Raw genomic sequence first — 18,825 nt, 5'->3', positions numbered from 1 at the left:
TGTGTACCATCTATGTGTTACACTGCAGCAAATTGCAAAGTTGACTTGGACAGTGCCTTGGATAGAAGCAATGTGCAGAGTTACAGGAAAAAGGCAAGAGTTTGACACTAAGCTAAAATGCTCAAAGGGTAGCTGGAAGAGTTTTCTTCTGCATCCTAACAATTCCATGACTGTGGTACCTGTTACCTCAAACAGCTAGACAAACAAGGACAGTTCATGGATGAGATTGCCATCAACTGTAATTTCCTTTCAATGTCACTTGCCATTTCAACCTTGGAAAAGAACCATCGTCCCTTCTTCATCACTGGGTCAAGATTCTCAGCTCCCTCTGGGTGTGCTTAAGCCATGTGGAATTTTTTTTTATTCATTTATGGTATGTGGGTATCGCTGGCTGGCCAGCATTTTTGTTGTCTGTCCTTAGTTGTCCTTGACTAATTGGTTGTGAGCTGACGCCTAGTACGGTTGTAGTCCGCTTGCTGTAGATTTACCCACAATACTGTTAGGGAGGGAATTCCATGATTTTGACCTAGTGACACTGAAGGAATGACAATACACTTCCAAGTCCAGATGGTGAGTGACTTGGAGGGGACTTCCCTTATCCTTCTAGACACAAGTGGTTGTAGATTTGGTAGGTACTGCCTGAGGATCTTTGGTGAATTTCTGCAGTGCATTTTGAAGATGGTACATCCTGCTGCTACAGAGCGTTGGTGGTGGAGGGAGTGGATGCTTCTGGATTGATTAATTTATTGTCACGCATACCGGAGTACAGTGAAAAGCTTTGTTTACGAGCAGTACAGGCAGATCATAGTAAGGAAGGATATACAGATCATAGGGTAAAAACAAAACTAGACAGAGGCGTACAGGTTACATCACACAGGGTATGCACTAGCCAAGATCGACTTTAGCAAGATCAGCATTACTTAAAGTTAGTTTATTCATAAGTCTAATAACAGCAGGGAAGAAGCTGTTCTTGAACCTGCTGGTGCGTGTGTTCAAGCTTCTGTATCTTCTGCCTGATGGAAGAGGTTGTAGAAGAGCATTGCCGGGGTGCAATAGGTCTTTGATGATGTTGGCTGCCTTTCCATGGCAATGGACCGTGAAAATGGAGTCAATGGATGGAAGGTTGGCTTCCATGATGGTCTGGGCTGTGCCTACAACTTTCTGTAGTTTCTTATGGCCCTGGGCAGAGCAATTGCCATAACAGGCCATTATACATCCAGATGGTATGCTTTCAATGATGCATCTGTAAACATCAGTGAGGAACCTTGTGGACATGCCAAATTTCTTGAACCACCCTAGGAAGAAGAGGCAGTGTTGTGTCTTCTTGACTGTTGCATCTATGTGGGAAGTCTAGGACAGATTGTTGGTTATCGTCACTCTGAGGAACTTGACGCTTTCCACCCCCTTGACCTCAGCTCCGTTGGTGTAGATGGGGGCGTCTTCTCCTAGCTTCTTTCTGAAGGCAATGATCAGTTCTTTAGTTTTGCCAACATTGAGAGAGAGCTTGTTCTCACTGCACCACATCACCAAGCCCCCTTGGATGTTGTGCCAGTCAAGTGGGCTCCTGAGTCTTGGATGGTGCCAACATTCTTGAGTATTGTCGGAGCTACACCCATCCAGGCAGGTGGGGAGTGTTCCATCACACTCCTGACTTGTGCCTTGTAGATGGTGGATAGGCTTTGGGGAGGCAGGAGGTGAGATACTCGCCATGGTATTCCTAGCCTCTGACCTTCTCTTGTCATCACTGTATTTATGTGGCAAGTCCAGTTGAGCTTCTGGTCAATACTAACCCCCAGAGTGTTGATAAAGGGGGATTCAGTATCAATATGATTGAATGTCGAGATGGTCATAGCCTGGCATTTGTGTGGTGAATGTTACTTGCAACTTGTCAGCTCAAGCCTGGATATTGTCCTGATCTTGTTACATTTGAACAAGGACTGCTTCAGTATCTGAGGAGTCGCAAATGATGTTGAAAATTGTGCAATCATCAGCAAACGTTCCTCTTTCTGCCCTTTATGGTGGAGGGAAGGTCATTCATGAAGCTGCTGAAGATGGTTTGGCTGAGGACACTACCCTGAGGAACTCCTGTGGAGATGTCCTATAGCTTAGATGAGTGACCCCCAACAACCAAACCCATCTTCCTCTGTCAGGTATGATTCCAACCAGCAAAGAGTTTGTCCCCTGGGGTTACCACTGATTGCAGTTTTACTAGAGCTCCTTGATGCCATGCTGGTCCAATGCAGCCTTGAATGTCAAGGGCTGTCACTCTCACCTCACCTCACCTCTGGAATTCAGCTCTTTTGTCCATGTTTGAACCAAGGCTGTAATGAGGTCAGGAGCTGAGTGGCCCTGGCGGAACCCAAACTGGGCATCACTGGGCAGGTTATTGCTGAGCAGGTACTGCTTGATAGCACTGTTGATGACACTTTCCATCACTTTCCTGATGATCAAGAGGAGGTTGATTGGGTGGTAATTGTCTGGGTTGGATTTGTCCCATTTTTTGTGAACAGAACATACCTGGGCAACAAATAATTACAGATCAGTTAACATTTGTGAACAGAGAAGCGGAGTTAACATTTCAGGGTGATGACCTTTCATCAGAATGTTTCCAGTATTTTCTGATTTTATTTGAAGTTTTTAGGATCCACTGTTGCTGTTGCATAGGTGATACTTGCTGACTCTGCCAGCCTCTATGAAATCAATAAGAAAGATGCAGGCAATGTGACTATGAAAGTGTTTTCCTTGCCTCTTGGATTGCCACCTGTCTTTTTTTCTGTCTAAATGAATTGCCTTGAATTTGTGAGCTGTCTGCAAGTTTGTAGCAATGACACTGCCTACCAGAAGTTACTGTTAAATCTGGAAATTGATTATTTTGGGTTATTTCTGTGCCTATAATGTGGAGAGTGGTTCTAAACATTGACATGGACCTGATGATATGAATGGCCTGTTTCTATATGGTAAATTCAGTATAATGGCATGTATTCATATTTAGGGTGGTAAAGTTTTCGGTTAATGTTTCAGTAAGGTAAATGTCATATTTCTAAGTTCTGTCCCCCTCCTGGCCTGATTACCATTGGCTGGTGTTACCAGCTTAGGTTATGTTCTGATCTTGGTTCTTTTTTTCACTTTGGTCACTTCATTACTTTCATTATTTACAGTCAGGATTTCCAGTTGAATGGGCAGTTTGTTTTTGTGCCAGAATGGTTTGCAACCAGTGAGCGTAATATTTTTCCTTTTCAAATGTGAGGAAGGTTGGAGAATTTTCATGGAAATTTCCTTAAGCTCTGCTCTCAGCCATTGAAATTATTATTGGAGTGTCTTTATATAGGGGATGGAAGTTCTTGCTGATCCTGTGTTTTTAAACAACAAAATTGGATCACAATTTTTGACTATGCCATGATTGGTCTCACTTGTTTACAACCTCAAAATGAGCCAATTCAGTTTTTATTATGCGAGATCTTGTAACTTTACTGAAGTTTTGATATTCATGTTCTGCATTTATATTTTGTTGTTGAAACCACAAACTTGTTCCTTCCACCACAATTCACAAGAACATTTGATTGAAACCTAATTGCCTCCATTGGGCTGTATCGGCATAATCTGATTCCTTCCCTGGTGTTGGAACTGAATCTAGTGGATTTTACATGACTGAAACAGGCAGAGCACTGAAGTGTACTCACCCTTTAGCTGTTTGTGTTCTTGCTGAAAACCTGTTCCTTTGATTTTATCCAGTTCTGATAAAAGTTCAAGAACTTGAAACAATAACCTTGTTTCTCTTTTCACATGGCCTACCAGACCTGAATATTTCTAGCATTTATTGTTTTTATTTTGGATTTCCAGCATTTACAGTACTTTGCTTTTGTACTTCGCATCAATCTGAAACAGAACAGGTTATGTGCTCAGTGGACTGAACTGGTAACTCTATCATCTAGAGTAGTGCAGGATGTCTGTATTTGCTCATTCATGCTTTGGTTGTAGAGTTGGTATGATGCTGTGAATGTAAGTGCCAAAGGCTATGCTGGCTGCCTGTTGCCAGGCTTAATAATGTCTCCTCAGGTCTGAAGAGAAACTTGGAGAGGGAGGGGATAGATCCGGTAGACGTCATTCATGCTGGTACCAATGACATTGCTAGAAGGGAGGTCTGCTGAATGCCGTTGAACACCCAGAAGCTAAATTTAAAAACAGATCCTCCAAAATGTGATTACTACCTGAACCATGGGCAATCTGGCATGGAGTAAATAAAGACAGTGTTAATGCATGGCTGACAGATTGTTGTGGGTGTAATGTGTTACAGTTCATATGGCAGTGGCATCAATGTTGGTTAGAAGGGAGCAGTTCAGGTGGGATAGGCTTCACGTGAACCACCCTGGGACCAGTGACGTTATGAATTGATAACTAGGTTGTAGAGAGAACTTCACATTAATTAGGTGAGTGTGAGTGTTTGAAAGAGGGGAAATATAGTCTTACAAAACAAAGGATAAAGCAGCATTGCACGGCAGCTATTTGGATAATGATAGCCAGAATCGGACAAAAGTGGACAGAGTATACAATCTCAGAAGAACAATAAAAAGGGACAAACTTGGAGAAAATGATAAAAGAGAAAATTATTGGCTCTTTACTTAGGTGGATGTAATATTCAGAACAAAATAAATTAATTAATTACATAAATAGAGGTTAATGGGTATAATTTTATAACCGTTACAGAGACACTCTTACAAAGAGGTCAAAACCAGGAACTGAATGTTCATGAAGTCTGTGAATTTTCAGAAGGACAGGCAGGATGGAAAAGGTGGTGGGGTAGCTTTGTTAGTATGGGATGAAATAAAGAGGGTAGCAAGAAATTATCTTGGATCAAAAGATGCAGAATCCATTTAGATGAGCTGAGAAATAATGGGTATGAAGATACTGGTGGGACTGGTGTTTGGCCTCTTACAGTAGCTATACTGAAGGGCAGGAAATAAAAAACAGGAGATAATGAGAAGAAAGAGGATTGGCTAATTAATAGAAGACAAGGTTGGGTTAGGGGTCGTGGGTTGCCAAAGTGGCAGATTGTAACTAGTGGTGTGGAATGGGGATCAGTGTACTGTTGCCACAATTATTTGCAATATATATTAATGACTTGAATGACAGAAGCGAACATGCTATGTTTGCAGTGCAACAGAAAAAAAGTGGGAGAACAAGTGGTAAGGATGATGCAGAAAGTCTGCAGAAGGATATTGACAGATTAAGTAAGTGGGCAAAAACTTGGATGATGAAATATTATTTGGGAAAATGTGAATTCAGGCACTTTGGCAGGAACAGTAGAGGAGCTGAATATTATTTAAATGGAGAAAGGCTGCAGTGGGCAGCAGCATAGAGGGATTTGAATGTCCTCATGCCAAAATCACAAAAATCTAGCATCCACATTCAACAGGTAATAGGGAAGGTAAATAGAATGTTAGCCTTTATTTTCAAAAGAAATGGATTTTAAAAACAGGGAAGACTTGTTAAAACTATACAAAACACTCGTTAGACCACACCTTTAATACTGCTTGAACAATTTTGGTTTCCTTATTTGAAGAAAGATATAAGTAATTGGAGGCAGTCTCAGAAGAGGTTTACTAGGTTGATTCCAGGTATGAAAAGACTTACTGATGAGAAGAGTTGAGAAGGTAGAGCCTTTACTCATTGGAGTTTAGAGGAATGAGAGGCGCCCTTACTGAAACCTCTAAGGTTCTTTGGAGCTTAACAAGTTTTTTTTTCCTTTTAGCAAGTCTGGAAATGGGGACAGAATCTCAGATTTAGGACACGGAGATCCAATAAAAAGTAAAGGATGCTACCCTAAAGGGTGTGCAGAAGAAAAGAGACCTGTATGTGTATATGTGCATAAGTGAATAAAGATGACAGTACAGGTAGGAGAAGCAATTAATAAAACATACGCCATCCTCAACTTTATTATTGGGGCATAGCATACCAGAGCAAGGTGGTTATGCTGAACCTGAATAAGATTCTGTTTAGACCGCAGCTGAAGTGTTGTGCAAAGATCTGGCAATGATGTGAACACATTGGAGAGAGTGCCAAAGAGGCTTACAAGAATGAGAAAGGATGAGAAACTTCAGTTATTAAGATAGTTTGGAGAAATTGAGCTGATTTGCTTGGAGAGGAATCTGAGTTCAAATCCCACCATGGCACGTGGTAGAATTTGAATTCAGTGGAAATCTGGAGTTAAAAGTCTAATGATAACCATGAAACCATTGTCAATTGTCGTAAAAATTTATCAGTTTCACTGATGTCCATCTAGGAAAGGAAATCTGCCATCCTTATCTGGTCTGGCGTATATGTGACCCCAGACCAATAGCAATGTGGTCGACTCTCAATTGTGCTCTGAAATGGTCAGCAAGCCACTGGGTTGTATCAAGGTGCTGATAAGGAATGAAACCAGACTGATCACCTTGTCTTGACTAAGGTAACAGAAGTGACAGCGGCCTTGCCAGGTCTTCCTTATTAACATTAGTGCCAAAATTGAGACCTCCCTCTTAGAGAGGTCAAGCCAGTGACTAGCCATTGTACTCTAAGTGGGAAACTTCATTGTATGTCATCAAGAATGGCTTGACAGCACCACTACTGACAAAGCTGGTCATGTCCTAAAGGACGTAACTGCTGAGCTGGGTCTGTGGTAGCAGGTGAGGGTACCAACAAGAGGGGTAAATATACTTGATCTCATCCTCATCAGTCTGCTGGCAATGCTTGTATCAATCCATGATGCTAATCAATAAGAATGACCACCACACAGTCCCTGTGCGTACAAAGTCCCACCTTCACATTGAGAGTGCCCTCCATCATTTTGTGTGGCACTATCAGTTGAGTTGAATGGGATAGACTTTGAACAGTTCTAGGAAGTTGAGTCTGGGCATCCATAAGGCACTGTGGACCAGCAGCAGAATTGTACTCCAGCATAATCTGCAACCTCATGGCCTGCATATCCTCTACTCAACTATTACCATCAAGCCAGGCACTAACCCTGAAGTGCAGAAGGAGCACCACCATGCATAAATAAATAAGGTGTCAACTTGGGAAGTCTACAAAACAACTACTTGTGCGTCAAACAGCAAGTCCACAACAAACAGATCAGATGCAAGTTCTGCAGTTTAGCCACGTCTAATGGTAGTTGAAATTAAGTAACTCACCGGAGGAGGAGACACCACAAATATCCGCATCCTTATTGGGGGGGGACCTTAGCAGATCAGTGTGAAAGACAAGGCTGAAGTTTATTGCAACAAACTTCAGCCAGAAGTGCCAAGTGTGAGATCCTCCTTTGCCTCCTCCATAGGTCGCCAGCATCTCACTTGCCTCCTCCATAGGTCGCCGGCATCTCACTTGCCACCTTTTAGCTAATTTGATTCACTCCACTTGATATCAAGAAACAGTTAGAGGCTCTGAGCTCTGACAGTGTTCCAGCAATGGTATCAAGGTCATGCTCCAGTTTTAGCTGCACCCCTACCCAAGTTGTTTCAGTCCCGATGCAACACTGGCATCTACCCAACAATTTGGAAAATTGCCCAAGTGTGTCCTGTACACACAAAACAGGACAACTACAACCTGACTAATTCCTGCCCCATCAGTGTATTCTCGATCATCGGTAAAGTGATGGAAGATGTCATCAACATTGTTATCAAGCAGCACCTGCTCAGTAATACCCAGTTTGTGTTCCACCAGGGCCACTCAGCTCCTATCCTCATTACAGCCTTGGTTCAAACATGAACTGAATTCCTGAAGGAAGATGAAAGTTTACTGTATCTGAGATCAAATCTGCACTTGACTGAGTGTGGCATCAAGGAGCCCTAGCAAAACTGGAATCATTGGGCGCTGGGGGAAAACTTTCTGCTGGTTGGAGTTGTACCTGGTACAAAGGAAGGTGGTTACGTTTGTTGGAGGTCAGTCACTCCACTGCAGGACATCTCTGCGGGAGTTCCTAAGGGTAGTGTCTTAGGCCCAACCATCTTCAGCCGCTTCATCAATGACTTTCCCTCTGTCATAAAGTCAGAAGTGGGGATGTTCACACAATATTTAGCACTGACAGCTTGAGCGTAACATTCTTGCCACAGAGGTGCCTTGCAATGAACATTTACAACAAGAGCGAATCTAAGCATTGCCCCTTGCCATTCAGTGGCATTACAATCACTGAATTTTCCACTATCAACATCCTGGGGTTACCAATGACCAGAAGCTGAACTGGACCCACAAACTGTCCATGTGCTATCAGATTCAGCACATTCCTTGTATGATTACACTCCTAACACTCATTGTTTGCTATTTGTGGAGGGTTTTTTTTTTACAAGTTATTTTGCCAGGCTCCGTTGCCTGAATGTCTAATATACAGTTTTTTTAATTCTTGAGCCAGTTTCAGAAGAATGCCCTATTAACGGAAGTAGGACCTGCCAACTGAAGAACAATTGAATAGTGTTATTAGTTTACAGTGAGAGGAGACACACTGGTGAATGATACAGTGCTAATTAGAAAGGCACAACATCCTGCCATGTGTTGGCCCTCTCCGCCTTTGTTTCCTGACCCTCTAGTCAGCCTGCTGACTTTTGTTTCATGTTTTCCCAACTGTATGTCTCACTCTTGAAGAAGCAGTGTCTGGTTTGTGAGAACATATAATCACTTTATTCATCTATTTGATTTGACCATTTGTCTGCTATACTCATATAAATAATGTAGTTTAAAGAGAGTTTTATATCGTGTGTTAAAGGTTAAAGAAACACTTTCTAATTGGTGATAGTAACAATTGCAGATGCTGGAGTCAGAGATAACATAGTGTGGAGCTGGAGGAACACAACAGGCCAGGCAGCATCACAGGAGCAGGAAAGTTGGCGTTTCGGGTCGGGACCCTTCTTCAAAAAATGACCCTTCTGAAGAAGGGTCCCGACCCGAAGCATCAACTTTTCAGCTCCTCTGATTCTGCCTGGCCTGCTGTGTTCCTCCAGCTCCCAAACCACTTTCGAACTGGGGCTTGCAGAGAACCTCAAGCAACATATTGCCTATCGTGTGTTTTTTAATTGGTTCATGAGATGTGGGTGTCGATGGCTAGGCTAGTATCTTTTGTGCAGCGGGCAGTTAAGAGTGATTGCCACACATTGCCGTGATTCTAGAGTCACATATATGCCAGAACAGGTAAGGATGGTAGATTTCCTGCCCTAATGGACATTCGTGAACCAGAGGGATTTTTACAACAATTGATATTGGTTATATGGTCATGATTATGCCAGTCAGTTTTTCATATTCCAGATTTTTACTAAATTCATCTTTCACTATCTACCATTGTGGAATTTAGACCCATGTCCCCAGAACATTAGCTGGGGTAACTAGATGACTTGTTCAGTGACATTACAATTACAATTTGTGGCTTGTTACCCTTGGCAAAGTGCAAATTGACACAAGGGAGCATCTGCCAGTAATCTTCATTGGAGGGAAGTTCTTGGGAGTCTAAAAGAGCAATGAGACAGGGCGTAGTAGGGACAGAAATTGCAAGAGGGAAGAGCTCATATTCAAGCCATCACATCACAGAGGCAGAGTTTGGAGACGTTGTGGGTATTAAAGAGTGAGAATGAACACCTACATGCCCTATGAAAGATGGCTACAAATCTGAAACTGAACATTACCTTGTATTAGACAGACCCTGACAATTTCTGCTATTTACTGCACGGCACAGCATTCAAACTTTTGTAGTTGCTTCGCTTGAATCAAATGTGAGGCATGAAGGACTATGGTGGTAGTGTTGGCAGCATATTTCAGAGATTATTTATCAACCTTCTGATACAAGGTAATATCAGTTTCAGATTTGTAACTATCTTTCATAGGGCATGGAGGTGTTCATTCTCACTCTTTAATACCCACAATGTCTCCAACTCTGCCTCTGTGATGTGAAGACTGGCATATGAGCTCTTCACTTTTGCAATTCCTATCCCTACTGTGCCCTTTCTCACTGTTATCCGTTGCTCTATTAGACTCCTAAGAACTTGTGTCAATTTGCACTTCCCCAAACTTGAGTCCTGATTTTATAAAATTAAACTTCAATATTTCTGATTGCAGCAGAAGTACAATTTTCAGACTGTTCCACCAGTCTGGACTAAACCAGAAATGCACTTAATTGATAATAAAAACAAAATACTGAAGAAATGTGGCAGATCTGACAGGACCAAGGGAGAGATAAACAGAGTTAATGTTTTGAGTCCAAAGAGTCATAGCCAACCTGAAACTTTTTAACTGTTTCTGTCTGCATAGATGCTGCCAGACCTGAGTTTCTCCAGCACTTTGTTTTTATTTTGGATCGCCAGCATCCACAGTACTATGCTTTTATTTTATTGCACTCGATTAATCTCAGGCAAAGTTCAAATTTATGACTATAAGCCTTGGACTGATTACTTTGTTTTTCTGATTCCCTACTGTCGAATTTACTCCTCCCTTTAATGTCAGGTTTAATTATGGCATTGCATTTTAGAGAGATGTAAGTTTTTGAAATCTATTTCTCCCAGGGGACTGGGTAGTGCAATGAATGAGTATTATGTCCTTACAGTTCTGGGCCCTAAATTTTAATCTTGCTGAAACTGATGGAATTAAAAAAAATGGTATTCTCCACAGGCTTCAGGGTCCTGTGTGAATGAGTTTGATGCAATCTCCATCCATATACTAGTGAAGGTGCACTCTTAGGTCATAAATGGCCCTTGTATGGTAATAAATTGGCATAGCAGCAAATAGATGAAGTCTGTACAGAAAATGAAAATGCCACAGATATAATGAAGGGTATTGTTTTGAGCTTTAGTGAAAGCATCTCATTCAGAGTAACAGCAGATTTACTCTTTTGTTCAATGCTTCACCCCATCTGTGCTCATTGAGTAGCAGCAAAGTGTTGCAAACCTTAACATTCCTTGCGTTGATAAAATGGGGAGGATGGGTGGGGAATTCAGTCCCTATTTTCCCTTCCTTGTATTTAGATTCTGATGTACAATTTCAATTTTGTACCTAAAATACACAAATGCTGCAGCTGTAGAAGTTAAATGTTTCTCATGGTACACAGAATTGGCTTGTGTTTCAGTTGCTAAACATCTATAACACAGACTATTCTAAAGCCCACCTATATGGTGACAGCTTCAGTCATCTCCTTTTTCACCATGTTTGGAATACCTGACTTGAACTGCTTTATCAATGATCTTCCCTACATTCCAAGTCAGAAGTAGGGGTGTTTGCTGGTGATTGCACAATGTTCAGCATCATTTGCAACTTCTCAGATACAGAAGCAGTCCAGATCCGAATACAGGAAGACCTGGACAATATCCAGGTTTGTGCTGACGAGTGGTAAGTAACATTTGTCCCAGGCAATGATCGTTTATAACAGGTGATAATGTAACCATCACTCCTTGGCATTTAGTAGCATTACCACCACTTGAATCCCCTCTATCAATATCCTGAACGTTATCGTTAACCAGAAACTGAATTGGACTTGTCATATAAATACCGTGGCTACAAGAGTAGGTCAGAGGCTAGGAGTCTTGCAATGAGTAACTCACCTGACTCTCCAAAACCTATCCACCATCTACAAGGCACACATAAGGAGTATGATGGAATACTCTTCATTTGCTGAATGAGTGCAATGCCATCAATGAAGCTTGACACCATCCAGGACAAAGCAGCCTGCTTGATTGGCACCATATCCATCGCCTTCAACTTTAGTATCTTTCACCAATGCACAGTGATAGCAGCGTGTACCATCTACAGAATGCGCTGCAGCAATTCACCAAAATTGTTCCAACAGCACCTGCCAAACCCATGATCTCTACCATCTTGAAGGACAAGGGCAGCAAATACATGGGTGCATCACTACCTGTAACTTCATCTCCAAGTAACTCACCATTCTGACTTGGAAATATATTGCTATTTCTTCAGTGTTGGTGGGTCCATATTCTGGAACTCGCTCCTTAACAACATTGTGGTGTACCTACATCAGAAGGACTGTAACAGTTCATGAAGACAGCTCACCACTATCATGGTCAGGCCAATTAAGAATGGGCAATAAATGCTGGCCTAACCAGTGACATCCAAATCCCATGAACAAATTTAAAAAAAACCTCAACCTCACCAAGAAAGTCTGTGCTTCTGCCTTGAATTGTGTCTTAAAAGGTCCGTATCAATCACAATGTTCACCATATCAGGCTGAATCTTACTCATCCTTAGCAGTATTTATTTTGTCTCCGTTTTCCTTGTCCTCTCTTGCTGGGTGTCTGTCTCTATCTCTCTTGTGTGTCTCTGTACCTATCTCTCTCTCACTCCGTATCTCTCCCTCTGTCTGTCTCTCTTTGTCTCTCTGCCTCCCTCCCTCCCTGTCTGTCTGTCTGTCTTTGTCTTGCACTCTGCCTGTCTGCCTCTCTGCTGCACTCTGTATGAGACCTCTTTCTCTCTCTCTCTGTCTCTGTCTCACAATAAAAAGATGTAACTACAGCAACGATCAGGTTTGAACTATTGCTTTTTGCTGCTGGTCTTTCTCCTATGCTGACTGTACAAATTTCATTGTCTACCCTTTCAGTTTAGACCTAAACCTTGAATTCAACTTGTTAATTTCCACTGTTCCTTGCCAGTTTGTGCATGACTTCACTTGCACAGTGCAGCCTGTTTTCCTAACTGTTCTATCTCCCCCCCTGTGGTGGATTAAACTCCTTGATGTGTCTGAATTGGTATCTGCATCACCTCCCCACCCTACCCTGGCCGTAGCTTCTGTTTCCTGTTCTTCCCTATACCTCACTCACCCGCTTCTCTCTGCCTCCTCTCTTTTTCTCCTTCCTTGCTTTCCTTCATTTCGTCTGCCTTGCATTTCAATAGTGAGAGGGCATCTTTTCTGCTCTTGCTTCCCATGCCACTTGCCTTGAAATTTACTCAACAATATCCTGCCACATGCAACATGTTAACACACCAACAATGTCTTTGCGACCTTTCTATTATCTGGACAGTGTTCCATTTGGAGGATGTACAGGTGGGATGAACTTCAGGTTGTATGTTTTTTTTGTTGAGACCCGAAATGCCTTGGTATAGTACAATTCAGTCAACGGTGATATTAGACTGACTGGTAGATGTTGTAGTAGTAATTCTAATTTAATGTAATTTCATTGCTGGTGCGATGCCCAAGACTGTGCTCCTTCTCAAGTTGTGTACTTCTGGTGCTTTGTGATTGGCATAATTCACAGTTGTACTCTTAATGTGAATGTTGTCTTATCTAGACTACTGTGGTAGAAACACTATAAAGGCACATTAAAGATTCCGTACCAATCTTTTATTAACTCCAACACCATCTGGACATGGCCATCTTCTGCCACAATAGCAGCAGGTCTGCTGGCTTGTTTCATATATGAGGTTGTGAGCTCTGGTGCAAAGTGTCCAGCGCATAAGGCAACTCATTTACTTTTCTCACCTGGTTTCCAGTGTGATAAGTGTGGGATGTATGTTTATCAAGGATCTGGCTCTTCTCCCATCAGCTCATCCACAGCAACTGAGTCTCACTGCCATAATGTGACCATTATGAATGGGAATGCAGTTTGCTTTCAGTTTATGACAAAGTATTTGGGGAGAGTCAGTACCATACATGCCCTGCAGGTGTTCATGTTCAGTGCTATAAACACTTAGAACATAGAACATGGAACATTACAGTGCAGTACAGGCCCTTCGGCCCTCGATGTTACGCCGACCTGTGAAACCAATCTGAAGCCCATCTAACCTAAACTATTCCATTATCATCCGTACGTTTATCCAATGACCATTTAAATGCCCTTAAAGTTGGCGAGTCTACTACTTTTGCGGGCAGGGCATTCCACGCCCTTACTACTCTCTGTTCATTAACCTCATCTCTACTTAGTGCTGTTGAACCTGGCACTCTGTCATGATTGAAAGAATTAGTGATCTATTTAGTTTTGTTCCTGTAGGGCCCACCCGTGCATCAATTTGGTCTGGGAACTAAAATAATAGCCCCTCCCTATTTCATTGCTGATGTAGGGTTAGTGGAGTCGTGTTCGTACCTGCACTCTGGAAATCCACTGAATAGCCCGTGAATGTTAACTTTCTAGATGCTGGGGTACTCGAGCAATTAGGCTCCTGACCTGACCACTTCAGCACTCTGGTGAAGTACAAGGACTACCTAGTAACATCACTGGAAGGCATTTTAGGTAGTTTGAGATTTAATAGCTGCTCACGTACACTTTTGTGAATCCAGATCACAGTGAGGCCTTGTTTACTGTGCCTTTTCCTATCATGCAAAGATTCCCCATTTCTTCAGTCTCTACTCATGGGTCATGTGCCTCATTGTAAGTGCTAGTTTAGATGTAAAATTAAAGAACTGCAGATGTTGAAAATCTGAAACAAAAATGAAATTGCTGGAGAAACTCAGATCTGGCAGCATCTGTGGAGAGAAAGCAGAGTTAATGTTTCGCGCCCAGTTTTTTGAGGCCTGAAGTATTAATGGCTTCCTGAAAGCTGGGGAGAGGGGAAACCATTGGCAGTATCTGAGAAGGGGCTGTGGCTGAAGGAGATGAGTGTGAAGCCTCACAGAAATCAAAGTTATTATGGGAATTCATTTCAGGCAATTTATGTTGGAAATGTCATATCCATAAGATTTGAGTTGGCTCATTTGAAAAGAGTTAGTGATAACATGTTTTGAGATGTCAAACATAACTCATTATTAAGCCAACGATTGTGCTTGTTTCTTGAGAGTCCATCTGTTTATGGAAGCAACTATCTCTTGGAGGACATGAAAGAAGAATTGAGCTAAGTTGAAAGTGATCCTAGGCCACTCCTCAGATCATTGAATTAGTTTCTTTCTGAGTTCAAAAGCTCCCATCGTTTTGATGGTGTGGACCAATCTCCACTAGAAGTAATAGGAACCTGATAACAATTTCTTCCTTTTCTATGATTGGCTGTTCAATGAAGTCTTGATCACGTTCTGCTTTATAATACATACAATCTTAATCTCCTCTGCAATGGAAACAAAACATAATGAAAATACACACAAGGCTGTTGTGCATTTAAAGGAGAGAAGACAGGATGGCATTTCAACTGGAACCTTTTGTCAGACCTGAAAATATCTGTTTTTTAGTAGGTTTGGATTCGATTATATATAAATGTGTATATATAAAAGCAAAATGATGAGGATGTTGGAAACCTGGAATGAAATCATTTTGTGTACCATTCATGCCCAAAATGATACATAACCAGTAATTTATTCTTGAGGAATGCTGTTAGCATGTTGCCGGTTGTGGTGAGGTAATGGCATAGAAAAATATTTTTAAAAACAAACCACTCTAATGAAGGTGAAACTTTTCCAAGCCTTTGAAAAAGGAGTTTGTTCAGTAAAATTAGTGACTAACTATTTGGGCCTTTCTGACTATAAACCTAATGCTGTCTCTGTTTCTCTTCTGTGGTGTTTTAGATTCTGGTTCAGAGAACTGCCGATCAGTGATACAGGAACATGCCACGGCACTTGGACTGGCCATATTCGGCTTGCTAGTGGAACGCTGTGTTGAACAGTTAAAGGAAACTGCTAGAGGCAAGTGTTAATGTCTGTAACTGTGACCTTTCTTTCTGGGCTGAATCTGACAATGAAGGGCCAGTCTTTCTACTTCCTACTGTCTTAAGTGTTGGCATATTTCTTTCAAGGTGAAATAAGTGCATCAAATGGGCACTTTTTAACAAGGTGGTACTCTGAATTTACAAACTGCTAATAGTTTGGTCATTACCTAGCTCCTGCACTTAGCAATTTGCTAAATACTTGGTGGGCCAATTTTTCAATGTGTGTCCATATTCAGCCAAAAGACTTTAGGCTGAAATGGCTGAACAGGCCAACCAGAGAAGAAAGATTGCTCAGTGTAGCTTAAGATTGAGTGACAAGGTGTAGGTTTTGCCCCAGTTCTACATGCATCCTATTCGCATTCCTAATGTTCCTGTATCCTGCAAGATTATTCCAATTGTAGATAGATGCACACAGCACAGAAAGGAGACTTTTCTGTCCAGTATACCTGGCTGTTTGAGAAACCTATTTAAGTTGCTCCACTTTCTCTTTTCCCATTATCCTGCAAAACTTTTCAAACATGTGATCAGTTCTTGTCCTTTTGCAAGCGCTTAAATTTGTGTTCTCTGATTACTGACACTTTTTTTCTCCCTATCTTGTTGTTGAAACCCCATATAATTTTGAGCAACTTTGTTAAATCACCCCGAACCACCTTAAAGTTTAGTCCTTGCCTGTTTGGAGGGAAAGAAAATTGCCGACAATTAACATTATGGGAAAATCAGAGTGATGCATGTATGGAGGTTGAAATACTAAGCGATGAATGGAACTGGGTGACTCCTTTTCTACACACTTTGTGCTGTTACCAGACTAGAATATTTTTGTATTGTCCTCTTGTGTTAGGATCTCTGGTATCCATCTGTTCAAAATGGATTATAATGTATTTCTGGGGTCTAGTCTGAAAATAAATTTCTCTCTCTTGGTCCACTCTTTAAAATATTCAATCTGAGGTTACGCAAAATTCAAGGCATATTATTAATTCTGTATCTCTCCTTGGCCATCATCTGTGCCTTTCTGACCTTGGATGTTCCATTGCTGTCTTTTCTTCCTTCCCATCTTTCATTCTCCATAAACTTCAACTTATCTAAATCTCTGCTTCCTCATGCCCTATCCCGTAGAAGGCCTGGTTCACCTCTTACAGTCTGTCCTTGTTGACCCGTGTTGGCTCCTACATCTATAGTGTTTCCAATTTAAAGTTCTTGTTTGTGTGCATGGACTTGCCTCACCCTATCTCTGTAATCTTCCCTACAATATTAGCAAGCCATTTTCCAAAACCCATCCATTCCTCTACATTTAGCTTTTGTTCATCTCCATCTTTCTTCCTACAGTAGAGAGTTCAGTCTTTACACGCTGGAATTATATTCATCTGCACATCCAACTCTTTCTGCTCCATCTAGGCAATCCTTAAATCATGCATCATTGTCCAAGCTTTCTATCTCCCCACCTAACATTTCCTCCTAACGCCTGTATCTCTTTTTGCTAATTATGCATCTGTAAAATATGTTGTGATATTTTTCCATTGTAAAGATATTAATGAAGCAAGTTGATTTTGCATGATTCGAAAGAAACATTATATTAACAGGCCATGCAAACCTGGTATTAATTGAACTTGTTCACTTGTATTTGGCTGATGGAAAGTTTTCCCCTTTTTTGCCTGTTTAAGTTACTGTAATCATTAGCTCTGATTGGGTTCTCTTTCCCCTGTGAATGATGTATTGTTGCAATAATGTACTGACAGTCACCAGGAGCTCACAGTTGATTAATAATAATTTATTTGGATCATGTTTGGATGCCCTGAATGAATGATTGCATCTGAGGAATGGACAATTCTTCCATGCTCAGATCTTAAGTTTTTAAAGATTCTTGTGAATGAGGCGAGTTCTTTCTCTTTAGCTCTCTGGAACACTTCCAATTGATCCCTCAGTTAGAGCTGGTTTCTCTCCATTACTTATTGTCACATTGGCCTCAAAGTTTCCATCTTGGATGCACGGCCCCTTTAATGCTTGGTACTCCAGTTGTTTCTGTGTTACTTTTGAAATTGGCATTAACTGTGTGACTATAAATTATAAAGACTTCCACACAATCTGTTACAGGCTCTTTTGCATGAGTTCAGGATTATTTTGATGGATACAGGGTCTGTTTCCATGCTGTATGACTCTATGGCAAACAAATAATGTGGTAACCTCTTGGAGTACCTACAGTCTTTTAAAAAAAACACTTAAATAATTTTACAGCTTAAATAGTCATTTTTATGTGATTGTATTTCTTTTCTGATGATTTAAGAGTAGCTATATGCAGTATCCGAGCTGGTTGGCAGTGAACAATAATACAGTAATTCAATCTCACGTATCTCAACTTAATCTCCAGTGAGTTGCTCCATTAGTTTATGGTCATCTGCTGTCCCCTTAATTTAAAATACAGCCATGATATTGCAGGTATCTATAACAATTTCTAATTTGTGTTCACCATGTAATCCCCATAAAATTAATATTCTGAGAATGATGATTGTTCTGAAGGTATATTGTACTGAGATAACAAGGTGCAGGGCTGGATGAACACAGCAGGCCAAGCAGCATCATAGGAGCAAAGAGGCTGACGTTTCGGGCCTAGACCCTTCATCAGAAAAGGGGGAGGGGAAGGGGGTTTTGAAATAAATAGGGAGAGAGGGGGAGGCGGATAGAAGATGGATAGAGGAGAAGATAGGTGGAGAGGAAACAAACAGGTCGAAGAGGCGGGGATGGAGCCAGTAAAGGTGAGTGTAGGTGGGGAGTTGGGGAGGGGGTAGGTCAGTCCAGGGAGGACGGACAGGTCAAGGGGGCGGGATGAGGTTAGTAGGTAGGAGATGGGGGTGGGGCTTGAGGTGGGAGGAGGGGATAGGTGGGAGGAAGGACAGGTTAGGGAGGCAGGGACAGGCTGGACTGGTTTTGGGATGCGGTCGGGGGAGGGGAGATTTTGAAGCTTGTGAAATCCACATTGATACCATTGGGCTGCAGGGTTCCCAAGCGGAATATGAGTTGCTGTTTCTGCAACCTTCGGGTGGCATCGTTGTGGCACTGCAGGAGGCCCAGGATGGACATCGGATGCTCGGGGACCGCTTTGCAGAACACCTACGCTCGGTTCGCAATAAACAACTGCACCTCCCAGTCGCGAACCATTTCAACTCTCCTTCCCATTCCTCAGACGACATGTCCATCCTGAGCCTCCTGCAGTGCCACAACGATGCCACCCAAAGGTTGCAGGAACAG

At 41.8% G+C, this 18,825-nt stretch overlaps 1 protein-coding gene across 1 annotated transcript in view; it reads left to right on the top strand.

Annotated features, from left to right (window-relative positions):
• Positions 1-18,825, top strand: part of smg6 (SMG6 nonsense mediated mRNA decay factor) — a 340,627-nt gene that overhangs the window by 110,917 nt on the left and 210,885 nt on the right. The window contains 1 exon segment of the mRNA XM_048612318.1: positions 15,446-15,562. Within this exon segment, the coding sequence (XP_048468275.1) occupies positions 15,446-15,562 (117 nt within the window).

Source organism: Rhincodon typus, chromosome 26, assembly GCF_021869965.1.
Source record: "Rhincodon typus isolate 14 chromosome 26, sRhiTyp1.1, whole genome shotgun sequence".
NCBI lineage: Eukaryota > Metazoa > Chordata > Chondrichthyes > Orectolobiformes > Rhincodontidae > Rhincodon > Rhincodon typus.
Note: the sequence above shows the minus strand (reverse complement) of the source record. Positions and strands in the feature narration are given on the sequence as shown.